The 17,485-nt window shown below is 41.3% G+C and overlaps 1 protein-coding gene across 6 annotated transcripts in view; it reads right to left on the reverse strand.

Annotated features, from left to right (window-relative positions):
- Nucleotides 1–17,485, reverse strand: part of ZNF608 (zinc finger protein 608) — a 115,051-nt gene that overhangs the window by 47,268 nt on the left and 50,298 nt on the right. For all 6 annotated transcript variants that reach the window (XM_066274220.1, XM_066274216.1, XM_066274217.1 and 3 more), the window contains one exon: nucleotides 15,253–15,508. In XM_066274220.1, coding sequence (XP_066130317.1) covers nucleotides 15,253–15,508 — 256 coding nt within the window. The remainder of the gene's footprint in view (nucleotides 1–15,252; nucleotides 15,509–17,485) is intronic.

Below are 17,485 nucleotides of genomic sequence, written 5' to 3' on the forward strand. Positions count from 1 at the left end.
TGTTAACTCTCATGCATCCAATTAATTCTTAATTTCATGGTCTTTTTAGGGGCATTTTAAGAAATCTTGCCTGACTAGGGTGGAGGCACAGTGGATAGAGTGTCAGCATGAAATACTGAGGACCTAGGTTCAAACCCTGAGGTCGGGGGCTTGAGCATGGGATCATAGATGTGACCCCATAGTTGCTGGCGTGAGCTCAAGATCGCTGGCTTGAGCACAGGGTCACTGGCTTAACCATGGGATCATAGACATGACCCCATAGTCTCTGGCTTGAGCCCAAAGATTGCTGGCTTGAGCCCAAAGATTGCTGGCTTAAGCAAGGGGTCACTGGCTCAGCTGGGGCCCTCCAGTCAAGACACATATAAGAAAGCAGTCAATAAACAACTAAGGTGTCGCAACTATCAGTCGATGCTTCTCATCTTCCTCCCTTCTTATCGGTTTGTCCCTGTCTGCCCCTCTCTCCCTTTTTCTCTTAAAAAAAATTAAAAAGATTGCTGAGAATTTTATTCAAAATCCTTTAAGTCTAAAACTATTCTGACAAGAACACTCTATATCTCCATACTTCTTTGTTCCCCCAAGTCTTCGGGTACCTTCAAGAAATTACTGTTCCAACCTCCCCCACCCCCATGTTACACATCAGAAAAATGAGGCCCAGAGTCCAGATAACACAGCTCAATAGTAAGAGTAGCAAGACCACAGCCTGCTTCTCGACACGCAGTCCAGTGCTTTCTCCTAGGGTTCTCATTTCCTTTGTACCTTCTCGGACTTCCCCGTGGTCCAAAGGCATCTCTGAACTACATCACATCATTCAGCTTATGTAAAACACATCACCTTTCAAAGTGAACAAGGGATAATGTCAACAAAAGCAGAGGAAGCAACCAGAAGACTCTAAAAAGAACTTAGGTCATTATATATACATAAATATTTTAGAACAAATAGGGATGGTGGGAAGTGGGAGTTTCCAACAGAAGTTTTTTTGTGTTTTTTTTTTAATTTATTTATTCATTTTTTATTAGAGAGAGAGGAGAGGGAGAGAGAGAGAGAGAGAGAAGAGAGAGAGCGAACAAAGGAGGAGCAGGAAGCATCAACTCCCATATGTGCCTTGACCAGGCAAGCCCAGGGTTTTGAACCAGCAACCTCAGGGTTCCAGGTCGACGCTTTACCCACTGCGCCACCACAGGTCAGGCTCCAACAGAAGTTTTAATAGTCAATCGTTTTCCTTTTTCTTTCAACCAGTCTCCCTTTTCTCATCTCTTAGGTCCAATACATTCCAGTGACCACACAATTATAGCTAGCATATAATTTTATTTTAATTTGGTTTTTCTCATGGTGGAGCCACACGTCTTTTCTCAAAAAGTTTGTCTACTGACAGTCACAAATAGAATACCAAGAACTCCTGAGTATTCCATAACAATACATTTATTTTTAAATATGATTGGTGGATAGATAGAAAACTACAGCCAAAAGGATCTAGGAGAATTCTAATAAAAATATTACAGGTGCTTCTTGATTTATACAATCACATCCTTCTAGAACACCTTAAACCCAATGTTTTATATGAAATATAAAATATTTCTTTTGCTTAGTTATCATGGGGGATTATAAAGGTGCATCACTTCGCCCAAGATTTTTTAGTCTGGTACTTTCATTTGAGATACTTTTCACTATTCAAGGAACAAAACAAAAAAAGAAGTTTATGTGCAGTAGGAGAGAGCCTCTGGCTGCCCTCAAGTGATTTTAACATTTTTGTTTGGGGTTCTAATCAATGCAATGATGAATATCAACTGGCCTGGCACTCCTGCTATCCATTCTCATGTTTCATTAATGATCAGAGTGAAACAAATGGGCCAATGATCCAAACACTGAACCATCACAAGTGGAAGCTTCCAGAATTGGGGGAAAGAACAACACAAAGTTAGGTTCCCGGACAATCCCCTAACAGTCCTCTGTAAACACCAGACGGCTATTTCTGACCTGCAAAATACGCAAACAATTTACACTGAATAAATGTACACAAGTTAAGGGTGCTTACTGCCCTTGGGTAGCGCAGTGTAAACCCTGACTCTGTGGATCAGAATGTCAGGGTGGGGGTAGTGGGGTTGGAGGGAGGGGATGAACTTACCAGCAAGCCAGAACCCAGACCCCAGGGGATTTGGGTCAGCTGCCACGCCCGAGAGATTCTTCAGGGGAGAAGCCCAGTATGGGCCGGCACACCCTCTTCTGAAACCGTGAAGTGAGCAAATGTGGACAAGATAACCAGATCCCTCCCCAAGCCATCGCTGAAGTACAAGAATTTTGTGGCATTTGATTCTCCTTTAGACGCTGCCTTGATTTCCAGCCAAGTCATAAGTTCCCTGTACTTCATGTTCCCTATTCTGAGAAAATGAGGGTGGTGACACTAACCACAGTCTCAAATACTTCACAGTCACACTCCACATATGTCATGCTTTGTTGAAATTCTGTACTCAGAAATGTGCTACTGCCAGAAACTGCAAGCTCAGGAGGACTGGTATGAATGATGGTGTTTATTTTAAGAAGATATTTAATTCAAAAGCCAGATATAAAGTGAGGTGTCCTAGGATGTACACTTCGGAGATTCTCTAGTCACTGACTGTAGATTCTGTGGTTAATGCTCTCCTACAGAATCACTGAAGATTAATGTGCAGTCAATATGATTTTAAGTAGCTCACTGCATTCTGCTTCTTTGAAAAGTGACCCACCATTTCCCCTTATCCCACTGGGTCATTTGTCCCACTATCAACTTAGTACTTAACGGTTTGTTGTTGTTTTTTAGAACTCCCTGTGAATATGATAATGCCTTTCAGTCACCCCACCAAGCAGACATGTTAGGGAAGAGACAAGTTCAATATGGTGCTAATGCTTTGCAAAGAAGACCGTCACAGTTCCAGTCTGTGGTCCCCTAATTCATCTAGCCCTTGAGTCTTCAAAGGCTTACTAAACTCAAAGCGTCTTTCACACGCCTGCTTACCACAGTACTCACTTCCAGGTCCAGACAGTGCCAAGCCAATGCCCCCAATCCCAATTCGGGTTTTTTTTTTTGTTTTTTTTTTTTTTTTCCTGTGTTTCCAGTATCCACCCCCTCTATGTTTGTTTGGACAAGAAATAATTTTATACGTGTGTGTTCAAGGTGCTGGAAAGAAGTGGCTCACTGTGAGTGCTGTCTGGAACAGGCTGGCTTTTCTTGTTCAGAAAAGCTACTAGGGCTTCTCAAGAAGCCAAGGGAGGCGGGGGCAGGCAGTCTTGGTGGGTTCCCCTTAGACAGGTTGGCCTGTTTGCCTCTCAAGCGAAATTAAGACACATTAAACATTCTCAGTCAGCGCTTTCAACTTGACTTACTTCAGAAGTTGTCTGTCAACGTGGATATCGAGAAGACATCTATCTACAGGACAACATACAATCTGTGCAGATGCACATGTGAGCCCCCAAAGGGCTGGTGGGACGCAAGCTACCCACTGCGCCAGAACAGGGGGCCCTGTCTCGGACACATGGAAGTCAGTGGTTGGCCACTTTTTTTCTTTGGTATGAAAGATACAGTCAAGAATGACATTTTGGGTATTTTTGTAAAAATATTTGGTGAATATTAAGTTTAAAAAACATTTCATTCTATAAGCTGAATTAAGTTTCCACATTTCAGTCAGAACCTCAAACTGACAAGCCAATGTTTATCTGCCTTTTAGCATATTTTTTACATAATCCGTTATATTCATACACACATAAAAAACACGGCTTAAAAATAAAGCAGATAGGCCTGACCTGTGGTGGCGCAGTGGGATAAAGCGTTGACCTGGAACACTGAGGTTGCCGGTTCAAAACCCTGGGCTTGCCTGGTCAAGGCACATATGGGAGTTGATGCTTCCTGCTCCTCCCCCTTCTCTCTGTCTGTCTGTCTCTCTCTCTCACTCCTCTCTCTCTAAAAATCAATAAATAAAATATTTAAAAAAATAAATAAATAAAGCAGATAATTTTATTTTACTTTAATTTTTTTTAATTTTATTTATTCATTTTAGAGAGGAGAGAGAAAGAGAGAGAGCAAGAAAGAAGGGGTGGTGGAGCAGGAAGCATCAACTCCTATATGTGCCTTGACTGAGCAAGGCCAGGGTTTTGAACTGGCAACCTCAGCATTCTAGGTCGACACTTCATCCACTGCATCACCTCAGGTAGAATCGTTCTAGAGAAAAACCAGAAATCCAGAAAGTACACACAGTCACTTTATTTAGACTGTACCTCAGTTTCTCTGTGAGAGTAACAGAGCTAGTTATAGAACTCTTCCACATAAATAAGATACTAATTAATTAGATGGTGTTGGCAGAGCAATGAAAAGTTTCCCAGGCAAAGTGTTCAATTGTTCAGACAAGCCAAATGTGTCATGTGTCATATAAAGAGCCACATTTCTAATGACCAAGGACTGAAATACTGCAAGTATCTCAATACATATATGAGCCAGAAGGCTTAATTATGAAATGAATATATATGGATGTGGTGTGTATAACTGCTCTATTTACTCTTCAGTTTTAAGCAATTAATGGTCAAATGAGCAATAAGGGTCTTGTCTACCTCACACATTACTTTGTATCCAACTCCTCTTGGGTCTCCTGACTTGGTCACATCAGATTTTGCTAGATACTCTGCAATTGTGCCCAGGAGCCTAATTCCCCCAACTTTCTTTGCTGAGAATGGCTTTTTTGCAATCTATGATATGCCTGTTCCCTCATTTTACAGCTTATTTTCCTCTTGCCAGGGAAATAGCAGCCAATCTTATTTGAGAACCTAAGCTCTGGGAAGGGTACATGTGGGAATGCTTTGGTAGATATTACTTTGAAAAGCTACCTGGATAGTTCCTCCTGCTGCAGCTACACACAGAAGCAGCCTAGGGAAGAGGCTATGGGAGGATGTCATCGTTGAGGGTGGGAGTCACTGTGGGGCTGGGGTGTGCCAGGGGAGAGGCTGCAAACCCCTGGAGTGTGTCAAGTGACATCATACATACCGACCAATCGTGAGGCACAAGGGTTTTCTATAAAGCTCCTGTCCTTCGACTGTCCTTATTCTGAAGCAGAACCCAAAAGAGAGATGTTTGCAGAGACGCAAACATGAATGGCTTAGATTCCTCCCAGCTCAGAATGGATGTTTGACAGACAAACTTCTTCTCCTGGGTGTTTGAACTCCTCGTATCTAAAAGTCTCTTTTAACTTCTCCTACTTGGGGTGAAAGCTATAAAATGGCATTCTAGACACAAGTAGAAGTGAAATCTAAACCTTTCTGTCATCCAGAGCAAAGTCCCCCACCAGAGCAGAGCCCAAGCCACATGCTCTCTCGGGAACATCTCTTGTACACTTGTTTTCTCTGGCTGAACGAAGTTGACTTTTACCACGAGGGGAAAGTCTCATTGCCTCTCTACCTAGGGGAGAACCCTGGCTACCGGCAAGGCAAACTATGCATTTGACTTACAACCTCATCCCTTTTGTCATCAAAATGTCAGTGAGTCCCAAGTTAGGCAGGGTAAGTAACAAAGGCATTCTCACCCCAGGCAGTGGAAATGGGCTGACCTTCTCGTGGGAGCAGTTAAGCGTATGTGCTCCAGCGTGTTAAAAATGTTTGCATCTTTGACTGCAGCAGTTCTGTTTCTTGAAAATTCACCCTAATATAATACTAGCAAGTTAAAAAAAAACCAAACACACCACACAAACTTAACACACAAAGTTATACCATGTAGCAACTAGCGCTCATCTATACCTAGCGCTCATGAATACCTAAGAAGTTTCAGGCAACATAAACACCCATCATTAGAGGAACTTAAATTCTGTGTGTCCACTCCATGGAATATTAACCAATGAAAACTGCTTCTTAGAAAGTGAAACATCAGAAATGCTTATGTTTTAATGTTAAGATTGAAAGAGAAGGCAATATTTAAAATTTTATCTACCAAGTAACCTCAACTACATTTTAAAAAATTCATATTGAAAAAGCAGAGAAAGAAGTGAACTAAGGAGTTAACGTGGTTACTTATTCAATACGACTAAAGAGGACTTTTCTTCCTTCTACTTGGTTTCCCCCCACTCCCAAAAATGTCCTAAAATGACCATGTTTTCTTTTTGTAATCAGCAAATAAAAACCTAATTGAAGAGATGAATGGCTGGAAAAGAAAAAAGCATACCAAATATTTTGTTTCTCTCTTTTTTTTTTTTTTTCCTGGTGGTTGGGCAAATAATAGCCAAGGTTGGAAGCTAAACTATAATAAAATATATTCAGATTTTATAATATTTTTAAATCAATGACGAAGTAGATTTCTGGAACTATATTTTCCAGATTATCTAGGCCAAACTTAATTTTAAAGTAACATATTCCTGGGCCCTGGCCAGGTAGCTCAGTTGATTAGAACACTGTCCCAATATGTCAAAGTTGTATGTTCGATCCCCATTCAGGGCACACACCAGATTTAACCAGGGAATGCATAAATAAGTAGAACAACAAATTGATGTTTCTCTCTCTCTGCCCCCTTCCCCTCTCTCTAAAAAATCAATCAATAAATTTAAAATAAATAAATAAAAGTAACAGATCCCTAAGTAGAAAACTATATCCTACTCAAACTTACACGGGTATAAAACCGTATCACTTTGTTCCACGAATGCATTCAACATTCAGCAAATAGGTGCGGCGCCCCGACTCTGCGGCTGGCGCTGGGGGAGCCAGAAGTGAGCAGCTGGGATGTGCGCACTCAGGAAGCCTCCAGCAGAGTGGGCTGAAAGGCAGGGTTTGTACACAACCCAGCTGAAACTGATTCTGTTACTCCTGCCAAATCAGATGCTAGACCTGTAGAGAATGTCCTATCGTTCTGTACTTAAAAATAAAAACTCCAGTTATTACATCACATCTTACACCCTCTTTCAGAGAGCACTCTACAAAACATACAAGAACTTTTGAGCGGTGGTAGACAGAAACCCGGAATACTGGTTCAAATCCACTCACCAGGTGTGCTGCCTGTCTTGCATAGGTGAATCTCTTTATCTCTTTCTAAGACTTCCTTATGAAAATACTATAGATGATAGATAATAGCTCACACTGGATTTTGTTCTGAAGATTAAGGAAATCATTACTTGGCAAACAAGCCCAGCACAACACCTGGCAAAGAGTAAATGCTCAACAAATCAGTCCGTTCTCTTTAAATATACATGTTTACAAATAAAAACAGTGAAGAATCAAGTAAGGATAAAGATGTAAAAATCAAGAAATCAGCCTGTCCAGGCGGTGGTGCAGTGGACAGAGCATTGGACTGGGATGCAGAGGACCCAGGTTTGAAACCCCGAGGTCGCCAGCTTGAGTGCAGGCTCCTCTGGTTTGAGCAAAGCTCACCAGCTTGGACCCAAGGTCACTGGTTTGAACAAGGGGTTACTCGGTCTGCTGAAGGTCCATGGTCAAGGCACATATGAGAAAGCAGTCAATGAGCAACTAAGGTGTCGCAACAAAAAACTGATGACTGATGCTTCTCATCTCTCTCTGTTTCTGTCTGTCTGTCCCTTTCTATCCCTCTCTCTGACTCTGTCTCTGTAAAAACAAACAAACAAACAAACAAACAAACAAAAAAACCCCAAGACATCAGAAATGGAAGTAAATGGTAGTGACTGCTAAGGGTACAGGGTTTTTTTGGGGTGATGAATATGTTCAAAAGTTAAGTGTGGTGATGGCCGCCTAACTCTGAATACAGTAAGAAACCACTGAACTGTATGCTTTAAATGGGTGGGGCGTCTGTTATGTGAATTATATCTCAATAAAACGGCTATAAAAATTGTATTTTTCAAAAGTCAATGAAATACTTTAAGCAATATGCCCAGGTGGGCCAACAGCTATTCTCTGCAATCAATAGGATCATCTGCATTTTGTTATTAGGAAATTTATCTTCAGTTCAAAGTCAAGGTATATTAAAACTCTTTCAAGATTTTCTTACTAATCCCTTTCAGGGAAAAGATAAGCAAGGAGACAGGACAACACCACACATACAAATCTTGTAAGACAACTTCTTCAATCTTTCAGTATACCTAAATCTGAAGAAAAGTTTGGTTTTAAATGTCTTACATTCTGGATTCATATATAAGACTAAGTTTAGCTATAATATCAACCAGCAAAAAGTGGTAACAAAACGCCTTTACACAGGGAGTTTGAAACTTCCTGCTTCATTACTTAACACCTACGGTCACCACCAAAATATACACACAAATGACACAAAAGAACAAATGTCTGGTCTAAAAACATCAAGCTGAATCCTACCTAATAGCAGCTTATTTTTCAAATTGACAAGATGTAAAGTGAGTGAGTGTCCATGTTCCTGTTTTCCAGGAAAACACACAATCAGCCCTGGCCAACTGGCTCAGTGGATAGAGCGTCGGCCCGGCGGGTGGGTGTCCCGGGTTCGATGCCCAATCAGGGCACACAGGAGAAGCAACAATCTGCCTCTCTCCCCATCTCTCTCCACCTTCTCTCTCTGTTCCCCACTCACAGCTGGTGGCTCAACTGGTTTGAGCATCAGCCTTGGGCACCGAAGATAGCTTGGTTGGTCCAAGTGTCAGTCTTAGGAGCTGAGGACAGCTTGGTTGATTCAAGCATTAGCCCCAGACGAGCACTGCTCCAGGTCGGGACGTATGTGGGAGTCTGTCTCACTATCTCCCCTCCTCTCACTTAAATACACACACACAAACACAAAATCACTCATCATAGCCAAATGGTGGACAGAAGACCTCATCAGAAAGGTATAAATAAAACACATAAGTCTAAGAATAAAGGAAAACCCAGGACAATGACATGGACAAGCCTTCCCCTGCTTCCTTCTTCACTTTCACCTTCATCTATCAAATCTTTTCTGAATGTCTACTATGCAAATACTTGTGCTCCATTTTTACTTTCTTATTTTTTCTCTGAAGCTGGTGACATTAGTTTCAGTATCTTAAAAAAGAAAATACGTACATATATGAAAGTTTTATCGTTACTTAGAACTATATCCTTATAAAAATAAAAGTTAATTTTATTTTTGTCACAGTATAGAATAAGCAGAGGTAACAAAGATGGCGTATGGTCAGCAAGTACACAGATCGGATGTTCCCTGTGGGCTGCCTTTTGCATGTGAACACGAGAGCACTTGTGCAGTTCGGAAGGTGCATCCTTTGAGCTGCGCTGCCACCAATGCTGAGAAACCTCAGTGAAACACCAATGGTGACGAATCTCAAAAAACCACCCATGCTTTCAATGGCAACTAACACTGCAAGACGCCCCAGGAAGCTGAGGACAAAGTTCGCCGCCAATACAAAAAGTGACACTAACTACTGGTTCCTTCAGCCCCTCAGTAGCGCGGACTTCATGTTGAAGATCATGGCTGGACCCTTCCTTCTCATTAGCACAGTGACTAAACACCATGCTCACCTGCTACACTTACAGACTGGGGCCCGTTTATCTCCCTTTAGCACAATACAGAAAGGGAGCGCATAACCATGGCCATCTTACTGTTCACCATTACTGCCCGTTATAGTCATCACTGGGGTGGCAGGTAAGGAGATGCAGAAGCAAAACTGGGCATCTTCCTCCCTTTTGTGAGTCAAAACTTCAGCAAATTGTAACGTTTCACTTAGTAAGGTTTTGCACCAGCTCTATGCTCCGTTATTAAAAAAACCAAGTAATCTTGGATTAATATTTAATCTCTCCTCAAATCAAAATTTTAAGAGGAAGGTTCTATCTTCACTAATAAGATCAGTAAGTAAATACTGCAGAATAGGAATAACAATACCATATGTTAGGTCCATCATTAATTAAATAGAATCATTTGCCAGTTAATGAATTAGCCTGAAACCCGTATACTGCACATTTAAACACTTATCCTCTTTATGGCTTTGGAGAAGAAGGAGTAGCAAAAGAATTTAAGAACATCTCTGGTGGTTTAAAGAGCATCATTTACTTCTCCAGTTAATTAACTTGAACACATTAATTCCTAAGATCACTTTTCTTTCCTTGGAAAACACACAGAACATCAGATGAAGGGACCTCATGGAAACAAGCATTTCTCCTCTTATACCAGGTGTTAAGTCTTTTCAAAAACACCACACTTACTAATAAAGAAATAAAATTGAAAAAAACAAAAAACACCATACTATCATGAGTTGCCATGTACCCTCTAAAAACCCCCAGCGACTCTCTAAATACAATCCTTTATTTTCTACTTCATTAACTTCTCTAATACTCTTAGTTTCTGAACTATTTCAAAAATACTTCCGCAGAGACCACATAGGAATGAAGCTACTGTGCCTGGCTCCCTGGAGAAGCAAGCAGTAAGGTCCACCTGACCCTAGTGATGAATTAGGAAGAATGATAACAATTAGTTGTTGGTTAAGCCCTCAACACTTCTGTGGAGTTTATGTTCAGGATCAAAGCTGGGCCCTCTTTCTCATTAGCATTGTGATTAAACAACGATGCTCACCTGCCACACGACAGCATCTTGACAGGCACTATCCATCCACCCTGTGAGGTAAGGAGGACAGGAGTCTCTGTCCATGCGTGCTCAAGAAAATGAGGCAGGAACACATGTAACTTCCTTAAAGGGAAAAGGTCAAGCAGCTTGCAAAGGACCAGGACATCCTCTCTTGCCCCTAAGACAATGGTTCTCAGCCCAGTTTGCACATTAGAATCCCCTAGGGAGCTTTACACGCACACACCAAGGTCAGTCTCCAAACCAGACCACATTGCCAACCCAGACCCAGTTAAGTGCCTAGGAGTGGTGCCTGGGCATCAGTATGTTTCAAAAGCTCTCCAGGTGATTGAAAGGCACAGAGCTGAGAACACTGTCCTGTAACCCATAGATATTTAAAAGGTTGTTGTTAGCAAATACCAGTTTTCTTTCTCTCACTTCCTTTTCTTCAGTGGCTTTGCTTAACCAATAGGAGAGTGAAGGGGACGGGAATGACAGAGCGGCAGACGGTGGTAAATGACACTCCTAACAATGAACCATGGACACCGCCAAACCTAGTATGTTCTTGGTGGGGGAGGAAAGCCCAAGGAGAAACATGATTCGATAAAAATCAAAAGGAAAATACATTCACAAAAGCTAAAAAGCCAACTTCAACACATTTGTATTTACACACATTGCTGTATACACTATGTTTTGTCTGTTTTGTTTTATCCCACCCCCTCAAAAAAAAGAGCAAATTTTCAAACAAATAACTATACATAGACATGTGTGTCCCAAATGTCAGGGATGAAATGCTAAGGAAATTCTTTCCAACATCTGCGAGTAATTTGGCACAATACATCATTGCTCCTATGCATGCACCTTAAAGTAGAAAGATCAGAGTGGAGTAACTAAACATCCAAATGCAGTAATAGTTTTTCTCTCCTATTAAGCATGATCTGAAACCCACTAATTATTTCCAGAGGAAACTCCTCTGGAACACTTGATTCCTCAGCACAATTTGGTTCTCAGGCAATCAGACTTCATGTACTGGCAGTAACACACAAGGGAAAGTCTGTGACTAAAAGTATCCTTAAATGAGAAACTCCAAGCAGAAGAAACAATTAGGTATCTAGCGGGGATTTCATATTCCCATCTGGCTGTTCCCCACCACTGTCCAAAGAAATCACAAGAACACTCAGTATTTCCCAGAGACTGCTGATCAGTGAGCACTTAAAATTTCTAGGATCTTGAAACACACACACACACACACACACACACACTCACACACACACCCTTCACACACGCGTAATGCACATAAATTAGGTTTGTGAAAAACACTACTAATACCCTCAAAATGAAAATACCAGGAAAGAGGTTTTATTCAACTCAATCTACAGGACATTAGTCAAAGGCTACTGACAGTTTTATAGCTGCTATACTTGCTCTTTGTTCACGAAGCTCGACTAGGAGACTACTGAGGCTCCCTTTCCCCGCCCCCTGCTCCCCAAACCCAGCTCTTTCAGCTCTCCCAATGTGTTTGTTCTGTTTCTTTCTTCTTCCTTCCCAAAAGGGAAAAATTAACAGGCAAGTGGGTTTAATTTTTAAATTGGTACAAGAGCCTTAAACACACTGTACTAAGAAAATAATGCAAAACGGAATGCTCTTGAAAACGGCTGGCCATTAAACACACTTCTCAGGACCCAGGCCTGGACGACCGAGAGGAGCTCTTAACTTATGCGGAGGTCAGAAGTTTAGTTTATTCAACAAGAATGACTCTATTAACAGCTCCAGCTCCTCCTGTCGCCACAGTAAACATCCACACATTCCAAATCCTGGAAAATGCGAGGCAGTTAAAACAAGGTTGGGGCTGCCCGAGGCTCCATTTACTGGGCGTGAAAGGCTTGTACAGCTATCAGTCCGCCATATGAATGTACGAAAGACACCCATGGGGAGGGATGGATCGCAGCATATAAAAGCAGGTACATGGGACTCAGGAGATTGATTTTTCAGAGAAGAGGATGAAAACAGAGAGGCTTTATATATATCTCAGTACCAAATAACAACAATGATAATAATGAATAATAGGATTGTAAAACCCTCATAAGCATATATGCAGAGTATCAGAATTCCATACTGACTTTAAAATTTTAAACATAGATATTATTTCTAAATAATCCCATCTTTTATTAGAAGCTTAGGCTAAAAATCAAAACCTTGCAGACTTCTAAGCAAAGTGGAAAATAAACCAAGCCTTACAGCTGTTCCAGAAAGTTTGTGGCTAATTTTACAACATCTACCACCCAGGGAGGTCACACTGCGGGAACCTGGTCCTAGCCCACACTGGAATGTATAAAATAACAAGCAAAAACAAACAAACAAACAAAAAACTGACGGCCATTAAGTCATAGCCAAGAAACTGAAGACAATGCTTCACCCTAAAGAGTCAATTATTCAAGTACAAGGAAATCTCACTTTCAGGTTTAGAGAAATTAACCCTTATTCTTTCCAAATCCTTTTTTCTGTTCCTGAAAATCATCACCTAAATTAATGAACTGTGACCTTATTATGTCTCCAGTTCTTTTCTATACACATTTCACACCAAGACACTAGTTTGAAGCCCTTGGCTTAGACATCGATGCTGCTCTGGGGAAAATCGAAGGGAAGGTGAACCGTGCACAACCCGGAGAGGCAATGAGAGAAGGCCTGCACCCCACCTGGAGACCCTCCCCCTGGATGGTGCCTGAACAGGCAAGAGAGCTAGGAAGTTTTTAATTCTGGCTCTCTTCTATCAATCCCTCCCAATGTGGTTGCTTAGTACCGTTTTAAATGGCTTCCCAGTTAAAAGTACAAAGAGGGAGGAGTCCCCAAAGCCCCCAAAGTTTCTAAGGCCAAAAGTAAGCCTTTCACTCTCACTCACATTTAAGGCAGCAAACCAGAGAGCTCCCCTGATCCACTGCTTTCATTACCGTCTTCTGGTTCCTGCTTATATAATGAAAGCTTTATTTCTTCCTCTCTGACCCTATCTATAAATTTTTTATCTAATTATTAAATATATCTATCCTGTGGCCCTGGCCGGTTTGCTCAGTGGTAGAGCGTCGGCCTGGCGTGCAGAAGTCTCGGGTTCGATTCCCAGCCAGGGCACACAGGAGAAGTGCCCATCTGCTTCACCCCTCCCCCTCTCCTTCCTCTCTGTCTCTCTCTTCCCCTCCCGCAGCCAAGGCTCCATTGGAGCAAAGATGGCCCGGGCGCTGGGGATGGCTCCTTGGCCTCTGCCCCAGGCGCTAGAGTGGCTCTGGTCACAGCAGAGTGACGCCCCGGAGGGGCAGAGCATCGCCCCCTGGTGGGTGTGCCGGGTGGATCCCGGTGGGACGCATGCGGGAGTCTGTCTGACTGTCTCTCCCCGTTTCCAGCTTCAGAAAAATACAAAAATAAATAAATAAATAAATAAATATATCCTGTAAGAGTATATTTAGTGTAATATGGAGAATGCAAAGATTTTTCTAAGAATTTTTGTTTTTCTATCTTAAAACAGCTTAAGCTATTTTTTGCCTTCAAATAACTATGTTTACACCTGCCTTCTGATTTTCATTCTTTATTTTTATTCTCTTCCATTTTCCAGTTTGTCACCATTCTTAACTACTTTCTCTCAACTTCCTTCCCAACAATCACTCCCAAAATAGCCCCCTTTCTCATCCACTCAGCCTCTTTTGCATGTGTTTTATTTTCTCCCTTTTAAGTTTCTTCCCTCAATTTTTCATCTTATTACAGAGGAAGTTAAACCATGATTTTGAATCTCAGACCCTTCTTGTTACCCTCATCCTTGTCCTTTCCCCTTTCCCAAAAGGCCATGATATTGACAACTGTCATCTCCTTTATCCCTGATCTGTCTAGCTCAGAGAAAAAGTTTGTTTTCCTTTCCAAATTCACCCTGGGGCATGTGTCTTTCTTATCTTTTTTATTCTACCATTCCCCCAAATAGCAATGCAGCTCTCTCCTTTGTATTTACTGTTGGATTATCTTTTGGCCTCTATCAATGACCCTGGCCATCTGAAAAACGGTTGTACTTGATGATCACGTGCTATAGAGATACCAAACCATGGTCTGGATCCACTATCAGTATGGCATTCACCCGATCTATATTTCTAATAGCAATGGTAGATTAACCCTGATCCAGTTCTCTTGCATCTTGCTTCTCTGGTGACTAATGGATTGCACTTTCCAGATGGCTTGCTGACTCTAAGGGGCAGAGAGGGTGCTGAGGTATCCACCCGGTCATAGAAGAGAACTGACTGGCTCGGCTGGGATATAAGCTTTTTGACCTTGGCTTCACTGCTCTGAGCAGCAACCAGTGAGACTCGCATCGTGGTGATGGTCCTCGCTAAGCGCAAGAACCCTGGCTCAATTCAGAAGGTAAATATAAGCCTCCAGGACACACACAAAAAACCCACTATGGTAAGACAGACAGATCAGTCCATACACCAAGAAGAAAATGCATTTCAGATCTATGTCACTTTCTAATTTCCATGATACCTCTTAGGGGAAAGCATAACCCTTACCCTGCTCCTCACAGTCCTTTGTGTTAGCACTTAAACTGGAAAACCACTTTCAGGGACACCCGATTCATTATGAAAGTAAAAGCAGCCACGAACAAAAAGACAAACAGTTATTTCAACAAAAATCCAAAGAGCATAAAAAACCACTTTTCTTTCCTCTCTGAAAACCACAAAGCAAATTCCCCTTACAGGTGGCCATTAACACATCATGGGGAAGAGGGCACAAGGAAACATATAAAAATAAATTGTATTTACCTTCTTCTGTTTCGTGCCACACGATCCCTTCCAAATTCACACTGGTCCCAGGTTCACAGGGCCCAAGACACTCGGGCTCTGTCACTACTCCAACTTCACAGGTATTGACACCCACAGAACGAGTCCGAACCAAAAGCTGTTCAACCGGTGCTGCAATATTGGATGAAGATGGGGAAAAGTAGGAAGGTAGGATCTGAGGCGTGAGACTGCTGGCAATCGGCGGCGGCGGCGCTGGCACTGTAAACAGGGGGTCAACCTGAAAGACAGACAGGCTTTACTGCAGTGGTGCTGCATTCCGCGGCTTCTTCTCAATGCAATCTGTTTACATCACTTCTAGACTATACCCCCATTTCAAATTCCATTTGCAATGATGATAAGCTTTGAGTGTTTTAATGGTGCCAAAATATAAAGCGGAATAGAAATGAGCATTTCATTTTTTCATGCCAAAAAAAAAAAAAAAAAAAAAAGCAAATATTGGAGCTCTAGCTTCTGAATGATAGCCAGGCTTTTAATGTTCTTTTAAATTTACCAATAGACAAACGTTAGCCTCCGTAGATGTGAATAAAATATGTTTTGCTAAATTAGGGCTATTTACCACTTGTAATAAGATCTTATTTTCAAAATTACAATATTTTCCAAAGGACAGACTCCAGTAAACATCATATATGCATCATTGGACATCTAAGCACAAGAGATGGATTAAAATTGTTTTCAAAGTACTTTATAAACCATACATAATGAATTAAAATCACTACTAAAATATATTAACTTACTCTACTGAATATATAAAACACATAAACTTGATTATACACACACGGAAACACATAAACTGGATGTTATTAGCCTGTATTTATTAAGCATCAACTCCTAATTCAGTGTTCCACTGCAAAGTTTAGCACAATTCACATAAATGGAGAAATAAATGAATGTACCCAACATCAACAGATTTTGAGTTTCTACAATACACACGTCCGTTAGTGGCTGAACTTGTAAAGATCCCTGATGAGTTCGACTGAGACTCAGCAACCCTCTCTCTGAAGCCATGAAATGAACTTGAGAGCCAACACACGGTCTTGTGGTGCCCTGATTCCTTTGCACCCCTATCCTGAGAAGAGCAGCAAAGGAGTTCTGCGCCTCAAAAAGTTTAGGAGTCTGGCCACAATGAAACCAAAGGCTATGAACATACTAACCAAGTAGGTAGATCACCGACCAACTCATTCATTCATTCAATCCATTTTAACAACTATTGTGACTGCAACACAATAGCTTTGACCCTGCTGACAGGTTATCAAATGTGAAAGAGCCAAATGCCAAAAGCACGTCTGCACCAGGATTCCAGATCCTCTATGTTGTCCTTGTGTTGCACATAGACACTAGCTACGTATAAGGAACAACATCTTGCATGTTTTATCAGCTGGGCTAGCAAATTGCATGTATAAAAAGATACACAGAAGGTTGTTCTGGTAAAATGTCAGCCTAGTCTGTTGTACATATATTTACAGTTAACCTTTGTAAGAAATGGACACTTGGCTACAGGCATATTATATAGTCTTTGTTGTTTAAAAGAAATGCAAGAGTGCATTTCAAGATAAGTCACATGAGGAAGTGCGCTGCCTAGTTAAACAGCTGAAGCAGTCATCTGTGTGGGCTCCTTGTTCATATAACTGTAGGAACGATTTCTACAGTTTGCATTTCACTAAAATGATAAACTGACATTCTCTTGCCTGAGTGATCCAAGATGCAATAGAACATCCCTTCATCCAACTGCATGTTAAAGAAACTTAATTTCCTGCTCTCAAAGCTGCCATAAAACTTCTTTTGCTCCATGCTTTTTATTGTTCTTCATTCTTGATCACAGAGCCCAAGAAAGAAGCGCATTTAACAGCCCCAAACCCCAGATCTGGTGATTTATGCTTTCGTGTAAATGTGGCTTAATGTGGATCAAAGTTCACACTGATAGTTCCTATTTTAAAACTGAGCTGACAAATGAAGAAAGAGGTTCTGAGGGAGGAAATTTAAGGGTGAGGCGACCCAATGTTACCTTACAGTCTTTATTATAACTAAAAGATTGTATGTGATTGGAATCGCTTTCTACAACTAAAACACACACTCACACAGGAAAATGATAAACTAGCTACTGCACTTTTATTCCATGTTTCCCAACAACCTCTTAATTTGTATAGTTAGTTGTGAATTGATTGTAATTGAATGCTACACATATAAACTGAAAAGA

This window comes from Saccopteryx bilineata, chromosome 4 (assembly GCF_036850765.1).
Source record: "Saccopteryx bilineata isolate mSacBil1 chromosome 4, mSacBil1_pri_phased_curated, whole genome shotgun sequence".
Lineage (NCBI taxonomy): Eukaryota > Metazoa > Chordata > Mammalia > Chiroptera > Emballonuridae > Saccopteryx > Saccopteryx bilineata.